The 16,972-nt window shown below is 37.7% G+C and overlaps 1 protein-coding gene across 4 annotated transcripts in view; it reads right to left on the minus strand.

The window, feature by feature from the left end:
- Positions 1 to 15,924, minus strand: part of CDK7 (cyclin dependent kinase 7) — a 48,410-nt gene extending 32,486 nt beyond the window's left edge. For 2 of the 4 annotated variants that reach the window (XM_008691331.2, XM_040622208.1), the window contains exons 1-8: positions 15,729 to 15,924; positions 15,313 to 15,372; positions 9,172 to 9,205; positions 8,222 to 8,289; positions 6,518 to 6,586; positions 4,351 to 4,461; positions 3,215 to 3,333; positions 1,849 to 1,948 (exon numbers count right to left, since the gene is read on the minus strand). In XM_008691331.2, coding sequence (XP_008689553.1) covers positions 1,849 to 1,948; positions 3,215 to 3,333; positions 4,351 to 4,461; positions 6,518 to 6,586; positions 8,222 to 8,289; positions 9,172 to 9,205; positions 15,313 to 15,372; positions 15,729 to 15,794 — 627 coding nt within the window. In that variant the 5' untranslated portion in view covers positions 15,795 to 15,924. Of the gene's footprint in view, positions 1 to 1,848; positions 1,949 to 3,214; positions 3,334 to 4,350; positions 4,462 to 6,517; positions 6,587 to 8,221; positions 8,290 to 9,171; positions 9,206 to 15,312; positions 15,373 to 15,728 lie in introns of those variants that run through there. The other 2 variants (XM_008691330.2, XM_040622209.1) reach the window with 2 other exon arrangements.
- Positions 15,925 to 16,972: the final 1,048 nt, after the last annotated feature.

Genomic DNA, 16,972 nt, shown 5'->3' on the forward strand with positions numbered 1-16,972 from the left:
AGTTGGCATCTTTTTCTGTAAAATTTAAGCTGCCTTCATTTCTGGTTTTATATTTTCTGGCATAGTATTATGGACAACTCCTAGTTTCAAAGATGGCATTTATACATCTTTTTTGAGATAATTTATAAGCGTGGGGGGGGAGTTTTTGCCCTGCCATTTCAAAAATCTTTAATTATTACTTGGGTGCCTGGATGGGTCAGTCGGTTAAGCATCTGCCTTCAACTCAGGTCATGATCCTAGAGTCCTGGGATCAAGTCCCACATCAGGCTTCCTGCTCAGCAGGGAGTCTTCATCTCCCTCTCCCTCTGCCCCTCACCCCTGCTCGTACTCTTTGAGTACTCTCTCTCTCTCAAATAAATAAAACATAGAAAGAAAGACCAACCGACCAGTGGGGTAAGGGTGGGGAGGGGTAGAGGGAGAGAGAGAATCCCAAGCAGCTCCACACAACCTTGAGATAATGACCTGAGCCAAAATCAAGACACTTAACTGACTGAGACACTAAGGTGCCCCTCTAACCTGCTCATTCTTAATTTCTGTCTCTCTCCACTTACTTTATCTATGGAATGATAAATCTTAACATTAGGGGCTATGGTTTTACCTTGGTAATGAATGAACTGTGTTTTGGGGAGCTGACAGATTCTCAAATGCGAACTCTGTTTTTGTGAGTAGCGGAACTGTCATGCCAGCCGATCCACAGGACCCATCACTAGCACACAGATTACTATTCATCTTCAAATCTAAAATGTGTGAATGTCTCTTTTGCAAGCACCCAGAGGAGCGAGCTTCTCCAAATGATGCATAGAACTCACACCAAACTGAAAAAGGTGTTTGAGAAGGTAATTTTTCTTTGTGGCATACAGAAGCTAGTTTCTGGGTTCAAGAACTAAAAAGCTGTATTTTTGTGTCTAGGGTTCACATTTCTTCAAATACATATCACATGAGGAAAAGAGTAGGGGTTGGAAACCAGAAAGTAGGGAGGAAAAAACTCTCAGCTTCAGAAGGATTCCCCAATATTCCTTTGCCTTCATCATTCAGAAAGGCTAAACTAGGGGTGCCTGGGTGGCACAGCGGTTAAGCGTCTGCCTTCGGCTCAGGGCGTGATCCCAGTGTTCTGGGATCGAGCCTCACATCAGGCTCCTCAGCCATGAGACTGCTTCTTCCTCTCCCACTCCCCCTGTGTTCCCTCTCTCGCAGGCTGTCTCTATCTCTGTCGAATAAATAAATAAAAAATCTTAAAAAAAAAAAAAAAAAGAAAGGCTAAACTAAACTTTATAGCTCAAGAAAAGTTTCTAAGGCACCATCTTTCTCTCCAGTGAGGGTAGCAAGACGATGTTTTATTTTAAAATAGTTTGAGTCCAGAGAAATGCTACAGGACCACCACATCTGCTTAGTTTGAACAGAACTAAAACAATCTTACACACACTCTGCTGAGAGTGCAGCTGTAGTGGCCCATTTTACACATCTCCTAAAGTGTAATTTTTAATAGCCCCAAAGAAAAAAAGTCCCAGGACTACAAAAGTGCATCCTAACACTTTTAGTTGCAGCAGAGATGTTACAATATTACAGCTTGATGAGTTTTATTATAGTTATATTTCAGATTATAGAAATGATCTGTAATAAAATCTTTATTGTCCTCAATGAGAAGTCTTCTCATCTCACATCAACATTAACAAAAAGGTTGCACTGTATGAGGTGGCTTTTTTTTTTTTAAATGGTCTGTTTGTTGGCTTTTTTTGGAAGAATGGTGCTCCTCTCTGAGAATTATCTATGGGAAGATAATTCTTATACAAGTTATACAAACAAACAGCTATTACAATATTGCAGCGTATACATCAATCCTAGACTTACCCTTAGAAGCAGCTCTGCTAATATACAGCCAACAGCCCACATGTCCACACCTACGCCATACATTCTAGCTCCAAAGAGTAACTCGGGGGCCCGATACCACCTGAAGAACAAAAAGAAATAATGAAATTTTAAAATGGAATTACTGAAGTATTTCTTGGAGAAAACTCCTTAGCAAACATCATCCCACTGATGAAATTAACTTTTACAGATATATTAACTCAAGAAAAACTGGCTATAAAACCAAGCAGTTCCAGGACGCCTGGGTGGCTCAGTCAGTTAAGCATCTGCCTTTGGCTTGGGTAATGATCCCAGGGTCCTAGGATTGAGTTCAGCTTCGGGCTCCCTGCTGAGTGGGGAGCCTGCTTTCCCCTCTGCTTCTCTCTCTCACGATTAAATAAATAAATAATCTTAAAAAAACAAGCAGTTCCATACTGGAAATTATACACGTGCTTGGTCTATTTACTCTCCCAGTGTTAGACGACTAACATCTTCTCTCTCCTAAAACTCTCAACACCATCCTTCCTCTAAGCCAATGACCTTACTTCCAACTTCACTGAAAAAAATTCAAGTAATGAAAGAAAAAAAAAGAAAGAAAGAAAGAAAGGAAAAAGAAAAAAAATTTCCATGGACTCACCTATAGTTATTTGTATTCACACAATCTGCCTTTCCAATCTGTAACTACAGATGAACTGTTCTGGACTGTTTTAATGCCAATATGTCAACTTGGGGCACCAAGTACCATGCTCTCTTGCCTATTTTCAAAGATACTGAAATTTTCTTTCTCCTACATCAATGTTTTCTTCTTCACTAGATTTTTCCCACTAACATTCAAACATACCATAATTTCTTCAGCCTTAAAAAATAAGCTAAAAAACAAAGTAACAAAAAAGAAAAACTTCTTCAGGCCCAACTTCCTCTTACAGCTACCTGCACATTCTCGGTTATCTTGAAATCTGTCTGTTCTTACTGTCTCCAATTCCTATTTTCTTCCTTTTAAATCCTTTCAGGGGGTGTCTGGCTGGCTCAGTTGGTACAGCATGTGACTCTTGATCTCAGGGTCCTAAGTTAAAGCCCCCCATTAGGCTACATAGAGCTTACTTTAAAAAAAACAAACAGGGATACCTGGGTGGCTCAATCAGTTAAATGGCTGCCTTCAGCTCAGGTCATGATCTCAAGGTCTTGGGATCGAGCCCCACATTGAGCTCCCTGCTCAGCAGGGAGTCTGCATCTCCCTCTCCCTCTGCCTCCTCCCCCCTGCTCATGCTCTGTCTCTCTCTCTCTCTCTAACAAATAAAATCTTAAAAAAAATTTAAAAACCAACTAAACCTGCACAATATAAACTTTCAGTTTTTAAAATGATTCTTACCTGGTTACAACCTGATGTGTATAAGCTCTATTGGGGCTCCCAAATGATTTGGCCAGGCCAAAATCTGCCAATTTTAGAACTCCATTTTCATCTAGCAACAAGTTGTTTGGTTTTAGATCCTGTATCATGGAGGTTTTAAAAATAAACAAGTAAGCAGGTAGGAGAGAATACCATAGTGATACATTCAGTTGGCTTAACTTTAAACTTCGTAAAAAACAGGATAAAACCCTAAATTTGAACAATAATCAGTACTTTTTTCATTGACGTAAAATCTTACCAAAGCAAAATAAGATTGGTTTATTAATTAGTGAGACCTTGGATTAGGACCTTGGGTCACTGAGCTTCAATTTACTACTTCATAGGGTTGCTGTGAGGATTAAATTTAGCATCTTCTGTAAAGAGCCTACTGTAATTATTAGGAACTCAATAAAGAGTCACTATTTATTTAATAACAGTAATACATATGAACTTCAGTAAATAAAAATACTATGCATTTAGAGAGGATGAGGAACATATTCCTCAAAATCTATACTAAAAAGATATTAGCAATAACCTAAAAGGGATTCCAAGTTTAAGGTATGAGAATTACTGACTATAAATTATATATTCTTAGCTATTTATCTAAATAGAGTGCCAAACAGAGAACATCTACCTATTGAGATTATCAGCCTTGTTTCAATAGTTGAATGTTTCTAACACTGACTCGACCATTTGAAAAACTTTATTTCATTACTTCATAGAATTTTAGAGTTACTAGAAATATAGTTTTTCTAAAAATATTTTAGTATTCTTCAAGCTAAAAGACATAGATTCTAATACTCTGTCAGTTACCAGCTACTGACCTTGAAAAAATATATACAACCTTGGTCAGGTGATGTAACAACTTAGCTCTTCACCTATGAAAAAAATGAAGAACTGGGTCTCTTCCATTTCTAAATTTCACATAGTATTTTAGAGTCTTCATGTCACCACCTGGTGGAACAACTGAAGGGAACACCCAGAGGAAGGTGGGAAAAAATGGCCCGGCTCTATTTTTAATTTAACAATATACATATTTAGACCATTTATGTAATAACTGACAATATAAAACTTGACTAAAACTTAAAGACTCAATCATACTTGGTTAAAAACCTTACCCTATGTAGAATCCAATGTTGATGTAAATATTCTAACCCTTGAAGAGTCATCAACATGTAGGCTTTGATATGTGATGGTGTCAGCACAAGACTATTATCCTTTATTATAACCTGTAAATCCAGTACATAATATACAATTATTCCAAATAAATCACACCATATAAAATCACACACGGACATGAAATGAATTTATCCATCATACAGGAAAATCTCAAGAAACACTGCCTAACTCTCCTTAGGAAGCACTGTCAGAATTTCCAGTTATGTGGTTAGGGAAAGTATCTCTGCTCGTGCTTTCTCTCCTACTTCTTTGTTTAAAAGGCATTAACATAGTGAACATCTGTTGTTTTGCTTGCCCAGGATGTACAACCCCTTCTGTTAATAGCATTCAGCATTCCTTTGGGAAACCACCTGGTTAAAACAGGACTGACCACTACTTGTGGGCTCTAGAGGTAGACACATGACCCACGCATAGCCAAGCCAACTACCACACTGAAGCCTGCCGTCCAGAAGATTGGTTTAGGGATGGACATGTGATCCAAGCCAAGCTAATCAAACAGGCAAGTACTTCTCCTAGAATCAAAGGGAACAAAGCACCTTCTTTCCTTACAGATTATTATACTCTTAAAAGGATATAACCTGAGGTGCCTGAGCCACTATACTGAGAAATTATGCCCATGAACGAAGGCAACAAAGAAGAAATTAGAGCTGAGTTAAAGTGCAAGACTGAGTTCTCATGGCATTATTTGAGAGCTGTGTTTAAAGCCAGTTTATTCCTAAACTTGTAAGTTACATTAGCTAAAAGTTCCCATTTTCTTTTTTTAAGAAATCAGATTTAGATAAAAGGTATCCAAATTGGCAAGAACTTTCACTATCTGCGGACAATGCGGTATTATATATAGAAAACCCTAAAGACTCCACCAAAAAACTACTAGAACTGATCAATGAATTCAGTAAGGATGCAAGATACAAACTCAATATACAGAAATCTGTTGTATTTCTATATACTAATAATGAAGTAACAGTAAGAGAAATTAAGAGAACAATCCCATTTACAGAAAGAAAGAAAGAAAGAAAGAAAGAAAGAAAGAAAGAAAGAAAGAAAGAAAGAAAGAAAGAAAGAAATCAGATTTAGGGAAAATATGCCCTTTTCAGTGCACAGTACCATGAGTTTTAACAAAGACATCCAGTTGTGTAACCACTACCATAATCAAGACAGAGTTCTTTAACTCCCACCCCCACCCCAATCGCCTCAGGCCCCTCTATACACAATACTTCATTCCACTCCCACTCCTGGCCACCACTGACCTGATCTGTTTCTTTAGTTTTGCCTTTTCCAGAACATAATATAAATGGAATCTTACAATATATAGCCTTTTGAGCCTGAGTTCTTTCATTCAGCACAATATACTGGAGATTCCTCTATATGTTTTATGTATGAGCAGTTCATTTCTTTTTATCCCCAAACAGTATTCTATTTTACAGCTATACCACAGTTTATTTATATATTCAGTAAATGAAAGGTATTTGGATTGTTTCCAGTTTAGGTAATAATGAATAAAGCTGAATATCTGTTTACCAACTGATTTCTGTGTAGACATATTTTGGTTTCTATTAGATAAATACCTAGCAGTGGTATTGCCAGATCATTCTTTAGCTGTGAATTTAACTGTTTAAGAAACTGCCAAACTATTTTCCAAACTAGCTACACCATTTTGTATTCTCACCAGCAGTGTTTGAGAATTTCAATTGTTCAATATCCTTGGATTGTCAGTTTCTGAGATTCGACTAACATTAAGGAAAAGCATTAGATCTTATTTTCTCAAAAATAAAATTAAAAACTTGGCTTTCAAATGGAGGATATTCTATGATAACATGGAAAACGAACTCTAAATTCTCAAAGGCCTGATACTAATTTCTCTAAAAATAATGTCAATAAGGTATAGGGAATTTGATAGATAGAAATGCTCTGAAATCCAAATCTCTGTATCTAACACTGGGAATATGGCTAAATGATTCAGAAGCTCCTTCACATAGGAGTACATTCACATTTCAACAAAATTAAACATTCCTTTGACTAACAGCATCTTCAAAAGTAGGAAATAAAGATTTGGGTTCTCTTTTGATAAAAAGAGAAAAGAAAGTCCTCTAGCAATCTTAATCTTACCTCCAGATCAGTTTCCATAAAATCAAAGACAAGACTAATATTAGATTTATGTCCAAAAGCATCAAGGAGCTGCAAAAAAATTAAAAAATAAATAAAAATATGATTTTCTGTAAAATACTGGAAAATATTATACCAACTAAAGTAATTTTTAAAAATTTAAACAGGCACGTGGACTGCCGATAATTCCCTGCTAAATTTGAATTATCTTATTAAATTTGACATTTACCCTTTTTCTTGCTAGGAATTAGTAATTTGAGGCCCTAAAATACTAAACTTTATTTTTTTAAAGATTTTATTTATTTGAGAGAGACAGACAGAGAACACAATGGCACAAGCAGGGGGAGGGGCAGAGGGAGAGGGAGAAACTGACTCCCTGCTGAGCGGAGAGCCCAATGCGGTCTCAATCCCAGGATTCAAAAGATCATGACCTGAGCCAAAGTCAGACACCTAACACACTGAGCCACCTAGGTGCACCTAAACTTTACTATATTTAAAAAGTCACTAAATAGGGGGGCCTGGGTGGCACAGCGGTTAAGCGTCTGCCTTTGGCTCAGGGCGTGATCCCGGCGTTATGGGATCGAGCCCCACATCAGGCTCCTCCGCTATGAGCCTGCTTCTTCCTCTCCCGCTCCCCCTGCTTGTGTTCCCTCTCTCGCTGGCTGTCTCTATCTCTGTCGAATAAATAAATAAAATCTTTAAAAAAAAAAAAAAGTCACTAAATAGGGGTGCCTGGGTGGCACAGTCATTAAGCGTCTGCCTTCGGCTCAGGGCGTGATCCCGGCATTCTGGGATCAAGCCCCACATCGGGCTCCTCCGCTGGGAGCCTGCTTCTTCCTCTCCCACTCCCCCTGCTTGTGCTCCCTCTCTCGCTGGCTGTCTCTCTCTGTCAAATTGTAATAAATCTTTAAAAAAATAAAAATAAAAAAAATAAAAAGTCACTAAATACTTAAGCTCACCTCCAAAAATCTGAGAGTTATAAATTTATAAGAAATAAATTAATGAAAACCTCACCTCAGTCTACAATTCCAGGCTCTGTATTTAAGAAAATCCTATAAACGGCAGTAGCAGCTATCATTCATTGTATGCACCCTCTGTGCCAGGCTCTATTTCCAGGTACTTTACATGCATTCAATCAATTAAGCAGTCTTACCACAACCCTTTGAAGTGGAATTATGGTACCAAGTTGTAGGGGAGCTTACTCAAGGTCTTATGCATGCTAGGGCTCTCTGGGCTTCAAAATGATTTTTGACAAAATGAGGCCATATGCCAATATTGAATTTATTTCATCAGTTGTAATAGTTTTAAAGACACTGCCTAGGGACATCTTGGTGGCTCAGTTGGTTAAGCGTCTGCCTTCGGCTCAGGTCATGACCGCAGGATCCTGGGATGGAGGCCCACATCAGGCCTTCTGCTCAGCGGTGACTCTGCTTCTCCCTCTGCCTCTGCCCCTCCCCCTGCTTGTGTGCACTCTCTCCCTCTCTGTCAAAATAAATAAACGAAATCATAAAAAATAATAAAAACAAAAATAAAGACACTGCCTAAAGAATCAATTAGAATAGAAAATACATATTAGCCTGATAAACTTTAAAGCTTTTTTGCAAGGTTCACCTAAAACAATTCATCTTGCTGAGCCTTCAATCAACATCTACCACATTCAGAAATGACAGGGTCCCAAATCCCAAAAACAACTTAGATCATACTCACACCAATTATATTTGGATGACTTAGCTCCTGTAATAATTTTATCTCTCTTAAGGCTGTTCTATTTATACCTATATGAAAAGGCAAAGCAAAATGTGAAAATTCTGACATCTCAAATCTTACAAACATATTTTTTGCCATAGGTTAATCTTTCAAGAAATAGCAGTGAATATTCTACAGAAAAATAAGGGTTATTTTGACAATTTTTTTTGACATCTGGTTTTCTTTTATATTACCTTATTTTTAAAACAGCTTAACAATGACTATAATAAATGGTGAAAAAAAGTATTCACTTCGTACTGTATCACTTGAGAAGACTGCTGGAATAACAATGTAATAGTGTGTAACATTAAAGCAGTAAGTCAATAGCCTCCTCTTTCTTGCATTATGAATATTAGGAACAGATTCTTGATGCTAATTGCAAAATAGTGCTAATACAATGTCTTTCCCAATACAAAGGATAGAACTCAAAATTAAAATTAAGATCTGGTACTATCTGTTAAATAGAAGATGGGTCCTTTTTATAAAAACTAGTTCTTGATGACTAAACAAGACTTAGGATACTAACGCACAAACCTATGGAGGAAGGGTAAAAACGTGTTTTCTTCCATTCATCTATTTCAGTATGAGCTTTCTGTACTTCCATGAAGTTGTATCCTGAATTTTCAAAGTAATTAGAATCTTAGAAAAAGAATAAACAACTGTTTGCAACAATACCTTAAAGGGTAATGAAGACAGCAAGACAAGCCACTAATAACCTTGTTGCCTTACATTTACTCAGATGACTTAGATGAATTATAGGACTCTTAACATCCGAATGGTGAATCTACAAATATCCTGTCTCTATCCTGAGTTTACTTTTCTAGCACCCTGCAATAACTCTAATACTTTGCTAACTCCCTTAATGAGAATAAAAGCTTTTCCTGTTCTGTCAGATTATATTGAATACTCACCATCCTTAGCTTCTGATCTATGTCCAAGTTTTATCTGGTAGGGGGGAAAAAAACCCAAACACATTAAAAATGTGTTAAATTATTTAGACTTTTTGCATAACATATAAACACTTCAGAAACTTAGACACAGCAAAAACACGTAGCAACTTATATGTAGCCAGTAAACAAAAAGGGAGTGGAAATCATGAATTTGAAAGACAAAATTAACAATATAAGAAAGGATTAAGCACCTATCATTCCTTGCCCCCTAAGTTTTTGAATTACATTCAAGTAATGGAATTTAGAAAATAAATGTCTTCTTTACCTTTTCAAGACTAAATGTGGAAAAGTAACTGAGGGCATACTGACTAATAAACAACAAAAAAAATCACTTCAAGTTAGCCTACTTGGGAGGAAATATATGACATAAACATAAAATAACATGTTTAATATACCCAATGACACGTTCTTAGGGAACACATTATCCAAAAAGCAAAATTACAGATTATGATGGGTACAAAATATGGTTAAACTGTTGTTACTATTAATACACATAACAAAACAAAACAAAAAAAGCCCAGCAAATTGCATTAATAGGTTCAGGCTTACACCAGTCTCTTACTCACTGCTTTATACAATGACTACATGTAATAAAAAATACAAAAAACAAAACAAAACCCCAAAAAACAAAAAACCAATTACTTCTGGAAAAACACAGCTAGTCTACCTTTAAAAATATCGCCCAGCTCTGGGCGCCTGGGTAGCTCAGTCATTAGGTGTCTGCCTTTGGCACAGGGCATGATCCCAGGGTCCTGGGATCGAGCCCCACATCGGGCTCCCTGCTCCGCTGGAAGCCTGCTTCTTCCTCTCCCACTCCCCCTGCTTGTGTTCCCTCTCTCACTGGCTGTCTCTCTGTCAAATAAATAAATAAATTCTAAAAAAATAAATAAATAAAAATAAAATCTCCCAGCTAAATGCAAACTGGTGCAGCCAGGGGGGAAACAGTATGGAGGTTCCTCAAAAAATTAAAAATAAAATTTCCATATGATCCAGTAATTCCCCTACTGGGTATATACCCAAAGAATACAAAAACAGTAATTCAAAAAGATATATACAACCTATGTTTATTGCAGCATTATTTACAATAGCCAAACTATGAAATCAACCAAATGTCCATCAGTAGATAAATGGATAAAGATGTGGTGTATGTGTGTACACACACACACCCACACACACACACACACAGGAATATTATTCAGCCACAAAAATGAACAAAATCTTTACATTTGCAACATGGATGGATCTAGAGGGTATAACACTAAGTGAAGAGAAAGACAAATACCATATGATTTCATTCATATGTGGAATTTAAGAAACAAAACTAACAGAAAAAAGAGACAAACCAAGAAACGGTTAACTATAGAGAAGAGATGGCTATCAGAGGGGAGGTGGGTGGGGGGATGGGGAAAACAGGTGAAGGGGATTAAGACTACACATCATGATGAGCACTGACTAATGTATAGAATTGCTGAATCAATGTACTGTACACCTGAAATTGATGTAACACTTTATGCTGGAATTAAAATAAAAAAAATAGATTAAAAGATATAATACATACATATCCCCCAGCTACATACTATAAACACAACTTTTTACTTAAAGGTAAAATAAAAGGTAAAATAAAAAAAATAGATTAAAAGATATAATACATACATATCCCCCAGCTACATACTATAAACACAACTTTTTACTTAAAGGTAAAATAAAAGGTAAAATAAAAAAAATAGATTAAAAGATATAATACATACATATCCCCCAGCTACATACTATAAACACAACTTTTTACTTAAAGGTAAACTAGTATAGCACCAAAAAATATAAGGCATTCAGCAATAAATCTAACAAAAGATGTGCAAAGCTTTCCAAAACTAAATAATAAAACAATATTAAAACATCCTTAAAAATGAGAACAAAATAAACAACACATTCATGGATAGCAAGACTCAGTAATCATAAATATGTCGATTTTCTTTAAGTTCAATGCAACCAAATCTAAAGCTCAACAGCATTTTTTAAAGAACAGTGACAAATCAATTCTAAACTTCACATGGAAAAGTAAGGTGCTAAGAACAATTTTTAAAATTTTTACATTTTGTAAACACAATAAAAATACATTAGTTTCACGAAGCCATCTACTTCATCACCCAGATTAAACAACTATCAATATTTTGCCACACTTAACTTCATTATTCATCCTCCCTTTTCTGCTGGCTAAAATGTTTTATAACAAACCTCAGATTTCATGTCATTTCATCCCCATGTACTTAAGTAGGCATCTCTAAAAGAACATTTTCTTACATATTCAAAATGCCATTTTCATACTTAATAAAATTAATAATCATGCCATAGCAGTATGTAAAACTTAGTTCATACCAAATTCCCCTGATTGTTTGAAATTTCCCAACTGGCAGATAAAGTAGCTGAGATAATTTTGAAGAAAAACAGGTATGTTTAACTTATCAGATTTCAAGGCTTTTGAAAGACAGTAGTAATTAAATACACTATAGTATCTGAGCAGAGATGGAAAAAAAAAATCAATCAATGGACAAAAACAGTGTGCCCAGCGATGGATCCAAGTGTATACTGGAACTTGGCATTACAACTAAACGCAGAACTTGGCATTACAACTCACCAGGAAAAGGACAGACTAACAATAATGCTGGGACAGCAAGGAAAAAAATACTGGATCTCCATATTACACAAAATAGAAAAATTAATTCCAGGTGGAATAAAGACCTAAATGTGAACAGCAATAATTCAAAATTTTTAGAAAACAGAATCCTTAATAAACTGGAGGTAGGCAAGCAGACAAAAAGGAAACCCATAAAGGAAAAAAATGGATAAACCAAACCAGAACAGAATTATAAATTTCTACACCCCAGAAGATACCATATATAAACTAAAAGTCTAGCCAAAGACGGGGAGAGGATACCTGCCGTGCAAAGTTCTGACAAAGGATCAATGTCCAGAATATAATAAAGAATTCCACTAACCAATAGGAAGAAAAAAATTTAAGCACCCTAACAGAAAAACTGGTAGGAGAAAGTCTTAAAAGCCAATAAATCTAAGAAAAGATGATCAATCTAACTGGTATTCAGAGAACTATTAGTTGAAACAATCATAAACCAACTTTGATCCAGGTAAGGGACAAACGTTGTAAAATCTGACAATACAAACATGGTAAGAATGTGGATGGAGGTTAAATTAGTCCCACCACTTTGAAGAGCAATCTGACAATATGTGGTGAGGCTGATGCTGTATATTTCCTAAAACAACAATTCACAGTTGGTTTCAAAAATGGATATATTCTCTAAAGAAACTCAAATGAATAGTCATGGCTGTAGGGCTAAATTAAAGGAAAACATAAAAAATAACAAAATAGACTAAGTGTGCAAATTTTAGTGTAGTTATATGATGGAATCTAATCACCAATAACCATAAATAAACCACATCTACATGTATCCATGTAGAAGATTTCAGAAATAATGTTGATTCTGAAAAACTGAAAAAGAATATTTACATATGGAGGGGTGGGGGAGTGGGCTGGGGGATGGGCTGGCAGGCGGGCGGGCAGTCAGCCAGCCAGCCAGCCAGTAAGAGAAATAATCTAAAAGGCCCAATAGAGGATTGGTTAAATAAATGGAAGAAACATAAATTGAGTATGATCTTTTTAAAAAGATGAGGTAGAGATCAATGATATTTAATTTTTTTATAAATTTCAAAAGAAATGAAATATTCCACTTACCTCTAAACATACTTTAAAAGTCCAAGATACAATAGGTGAAAGAACACAGAATATTCATTTTTTGTAAAATTAAACATAAATGTTAGTAAATGAACAAGCGTAAAACTTTATAGCAGAAAGACTAGATAATGTCTAAAACGAGGTAGGAGCAAGCACATTATTTAATGAAATAGAAGTAAATGCCAGAGGAAAACTATAAGAGTTGTAAGCGATTGCTCTAAGGAGTGAAAAACAGGGCTAGAGGAACCAAGCACCTTAAAAAGCCTGGGCCTTTTAACTGATTTTTAAAACCACAAAGATGCATTATTTGAAATAAAAATTAAATGTAAAAGAAGATTCCATTGTGAGTAACCTTCAAGGGATAAAAGTCTATGGAAGAGAAACAGGAGGGACACCTGCGTGGCTCAGTCAGTTAAGGGTCTGCCTTGGGCTCAGGTCAAGATCTCTGGGTAGTGGGAATGGGCCAGAGTAGGGCTTCCTAATCAGCGGGGAATCTGCTGCTTCCTCACCCCTCTCCCCACTCTCAAATAAATAAATAAAAATCTTAAAAAGGAAAAAAAAGAGAGAGAGAGAGAGAGAGAGAGAGAGAGAGAGAGAAAGAGGATGGATTCTAAATCCTAACTTACGTTAAAAACAAGCAAAACCACCCCCAAACAAAACAAACCCCACTAGGACTTTCAAACAACTACATAACTCAGTATGCCAACAATGAACGATTGTTATCAGGTTAATACTTCTTTTTTTAGGTTAATACATTTTTAATGAATGTCTACAAATGTACTGGACACCATCCTAAGTATAATTTGAGTGGAAGTAAATGGACAATAAGCTCATCGATAAAAGGATTTCAGATTTTGATAAATGTTATCTTCATAACATTTGAATAAGAGAAATATGGCAAGGAACACTAGGGAGATAGGGAGGAACACCTATTTTAACTAGAGTGACCAGTGAAGGCCTCTATGTGGGGGAGACATTCGAGTGAGATCTAAAACTTGACAAGTTTTAGAGGAAAAATATACTAGCAGGCAAATTCAATGATCCTGGGAATGCACTGAATTTAATGTGTTCAAGGGACAGAAAAGTCAGTGCGGCTAGAATATACTGAACCACGGGTAGAATCAGAAAGATAACTTTAGAAAGGGTCAGAAGAGATAAGGCTTTTTACACAGGAGTAGCTACAGTGCTGGATTACAGAATTTAAGTCGGAAATGAGAGAAATCAGAAAAAGTAAAAAGATAACAACAGCAGGAATAATTGTGGCGAGGGTGACAGGGAGTCGGGAGTAAGTCAATCAGGGGACTAGGCTTCAAAGGAGTTAGGAATTTTGAAGGAGAAATAGATTCAAATAACAACAGGAACAATAAGGAGGTGAGGACGCCTGGGTGGCTCACTTGGTTAAGCATCTGCCTTCAGCTCAGGTCATGACCCCAGGGTCCTGGGATCCAGCCCCACGTGGGCCTCCCTGCTCAGCGGGGAGCTTGCTTCTCCCTCTGCCTGCCACTCCCCCTACTCTCTCTTTCTGATAAATAAATAAAATCTGTAATAAATAAATACATAAATAAAATAAGGAGGTGGAAGTCACCTACCCCACCATCAGACCTTGAGATGTGACAAAAACCTCTTTTTGAGAGGATTACTCATTTCAGTAGCATAGCAAAGAACAAGCAACCCGGCGGCAAAACACCTGGATTTAAATCCTAGTGCTAGCAACTAGTATCCGTGTCATTTTGACAAGTTACTCAATCTCTCTTAGTCTTAGGGCATCTCAAGTATAAAATAGGGATACTTTCCCTACTTCACATGGCTATTTTGAGGGCTAAATGAAAAGAATGTAAGTGAAAGTGCCCGACATGTAGAAAATTAGCTACATATGACCCAAGTTTCTTGAATGAATGCCAAGGAAAAAAGCTACTAAAATCATTTTTTAAAAACGCACATCAATGTTAATGCTCACGAAAGCCTTTCAAGGACAATCTGTACACAGAAAATAGAGATACACACGACGGATGCAGATGTGGCAGAAACCGTGACCTGGTAAGATCACGCATTAAATAGTTCTGAGGACCCAACAGATGGGTACTTGTTCCCCTTGCCTACGTCTGAGTTTATAAAGTAAACGTAATACATAGCTTCCTCTTCATTTCAATTCCAATTAATGGAACAACAACGACAAAACTAGCTCAACCTGAGTTCCATCCTGGAACACAAGACACTAATAAAATCTGTTCTCTCCGAAAATGACAGAAACATCTCATTAGCAGAGCACGGTCAAGAGTCGTAAAAAAGCCCACGCATCAGCTCATACATACAGACATCTTCAGAGACTCAAGGAAAAATAACAGACGGTAACTCACTTTCTTAATGGCGACAATTTGGTTGGTGTTCTTGTCTCTGGCCTTGTAAACCGTGGCAAACTAGAGAGGAAAACAGAAATAACCTAAGTTTGTGGGAACTTTTTTGTTTGTGCTTGCCTTTTTACTTTTTTAGATTTGGAGAAGCAAAGACCCCGGGGTTCTTGGAGCGGATTCGGGGCGGCGTGGAACGTGGTGAGGCAGGCCACTTCCCGTTCCAGTCTATCCTGCAAGGACAGGGCCGCTTAGAGGCTCCCCTCGGGGGTACACACAGGGGTTAGCAGGTGCTTTTGGGCAGCCTCGCCCAAAAAGGAGTCGCCAGGTCAGCCCTCTGAATTCCACCAGAAAATCTGTGAGGGTGTGAGGGGGCTGGGCGTTCTCCTTCTCAGAGCCCTCCGAATCCCGCCCGAGAGCCTCACCTGTCCCTCCCCGAGGAAGTCCAGTTTTTCATAACGCTTTGCTCGCGACTTCACGTCCACCGCCATCCGTCGCACGAAACTCGACTCCAACTGAAAGGGGCAGGTTTCCGAGACACCAGGAATTTAAAGCTACCTTAAAGCCTCCAACAGCCACTTCCGTTGAGTGGGAGCCGACGCTTTATTGGCTCCGCCCACACTTCCGGTTTGGGCAGGGGTGCTGCTAAATAAGTCCGGCTAGAGCCCGCCCTACGGAAGCTGCGCGAGACAGGGTTGGTTCCTTTTCTGCGCGGTCCCCGCCCTGTCACGCCGCAGCCTGTTGGTGCCGGTAGCGGAGTGTTTTCGCAGGTGACTGTGTCGCCCTGTTACCGTTTTAACTTAGATATTCCCTTCACTACCGGGGACAGATCAGCGTTCTGATATGATGTTCTGAGTTCTGGATTTAATAGGTGTGTATGAGTGTGGAAGGCTTGACCTTATCCCTGATCCCGCTTTCTGGTTCATGCTCAAGGGCGTACGTCGCCACGGTTGCTATGGACGCTTAGAGTCGCAAGCTCAGGTTACTTAGAAGAGAGCCCAGTTCTTAAGGGCTGGTCGAGAGGCTAATTTCTGAATTCAGTCCTTTGTGAAGTACTCAGGGGAAACAAAATCCAAGTCAGCTGAAGAATTTCGGGCCGTGTAACAGACTTCTGGTCATCAGTTTTCTATTCTGTAAAACGGTAATAATAGGCTACATCATAACTGGTTGTTAAGACTAAATGAAACACCCAGAAAGTTTACACATAGTAAGTGCTCAATTAAGTGTTCATTGTGAGCAGTACTCAATCTTGATTCTAAGTTTTCATGCAAATCAACACGTTAAACACATTAATTCACTTATTCACCGAATGTGTATTGAGCGCTTACTATGTGACAAGCTCTTTTGCAGACTGAGAAATCAGCAGGGAAACAAAGATCCATGCTTTCCAATGGAAGGAGATAAAATATGTTATGATTCATACTGTTAAGTGCTACAGAAATAATAAAGCAGGGAGAGGGACATAGCAGGGCTTGCAGTTTAAAACAGGGTGTTAAAAGACGTCAGTGAAAAGCCACTGAAAAAAAAAAAAAGCCACTGCAATTTTCTGCAAGTGGTATGATCTGACTTAATGTTTCAGAAAGTTCACTATGGCTGTTTTGAGAAACCACAATATGAACTTAAAGAACAACAACAACAAAAAAAAGCAAGGCCGGTGAAAGAATTATTG

The sequence above is a fragment of the Ursus maritimus genome, unplaced genomic scaffold (assembly GCF_017311325.1).
Source record: "Ursus maritimus isolate PB19 unplaced genomic scaffold, ASM1731132v1 scaffold_5, whole genome shotgun sequence".
NCBI lineage: Eukaryota > Metazoa > Chordata > Mammalia > Carnivora > Ursidae > Ursus > Ursus maritimus.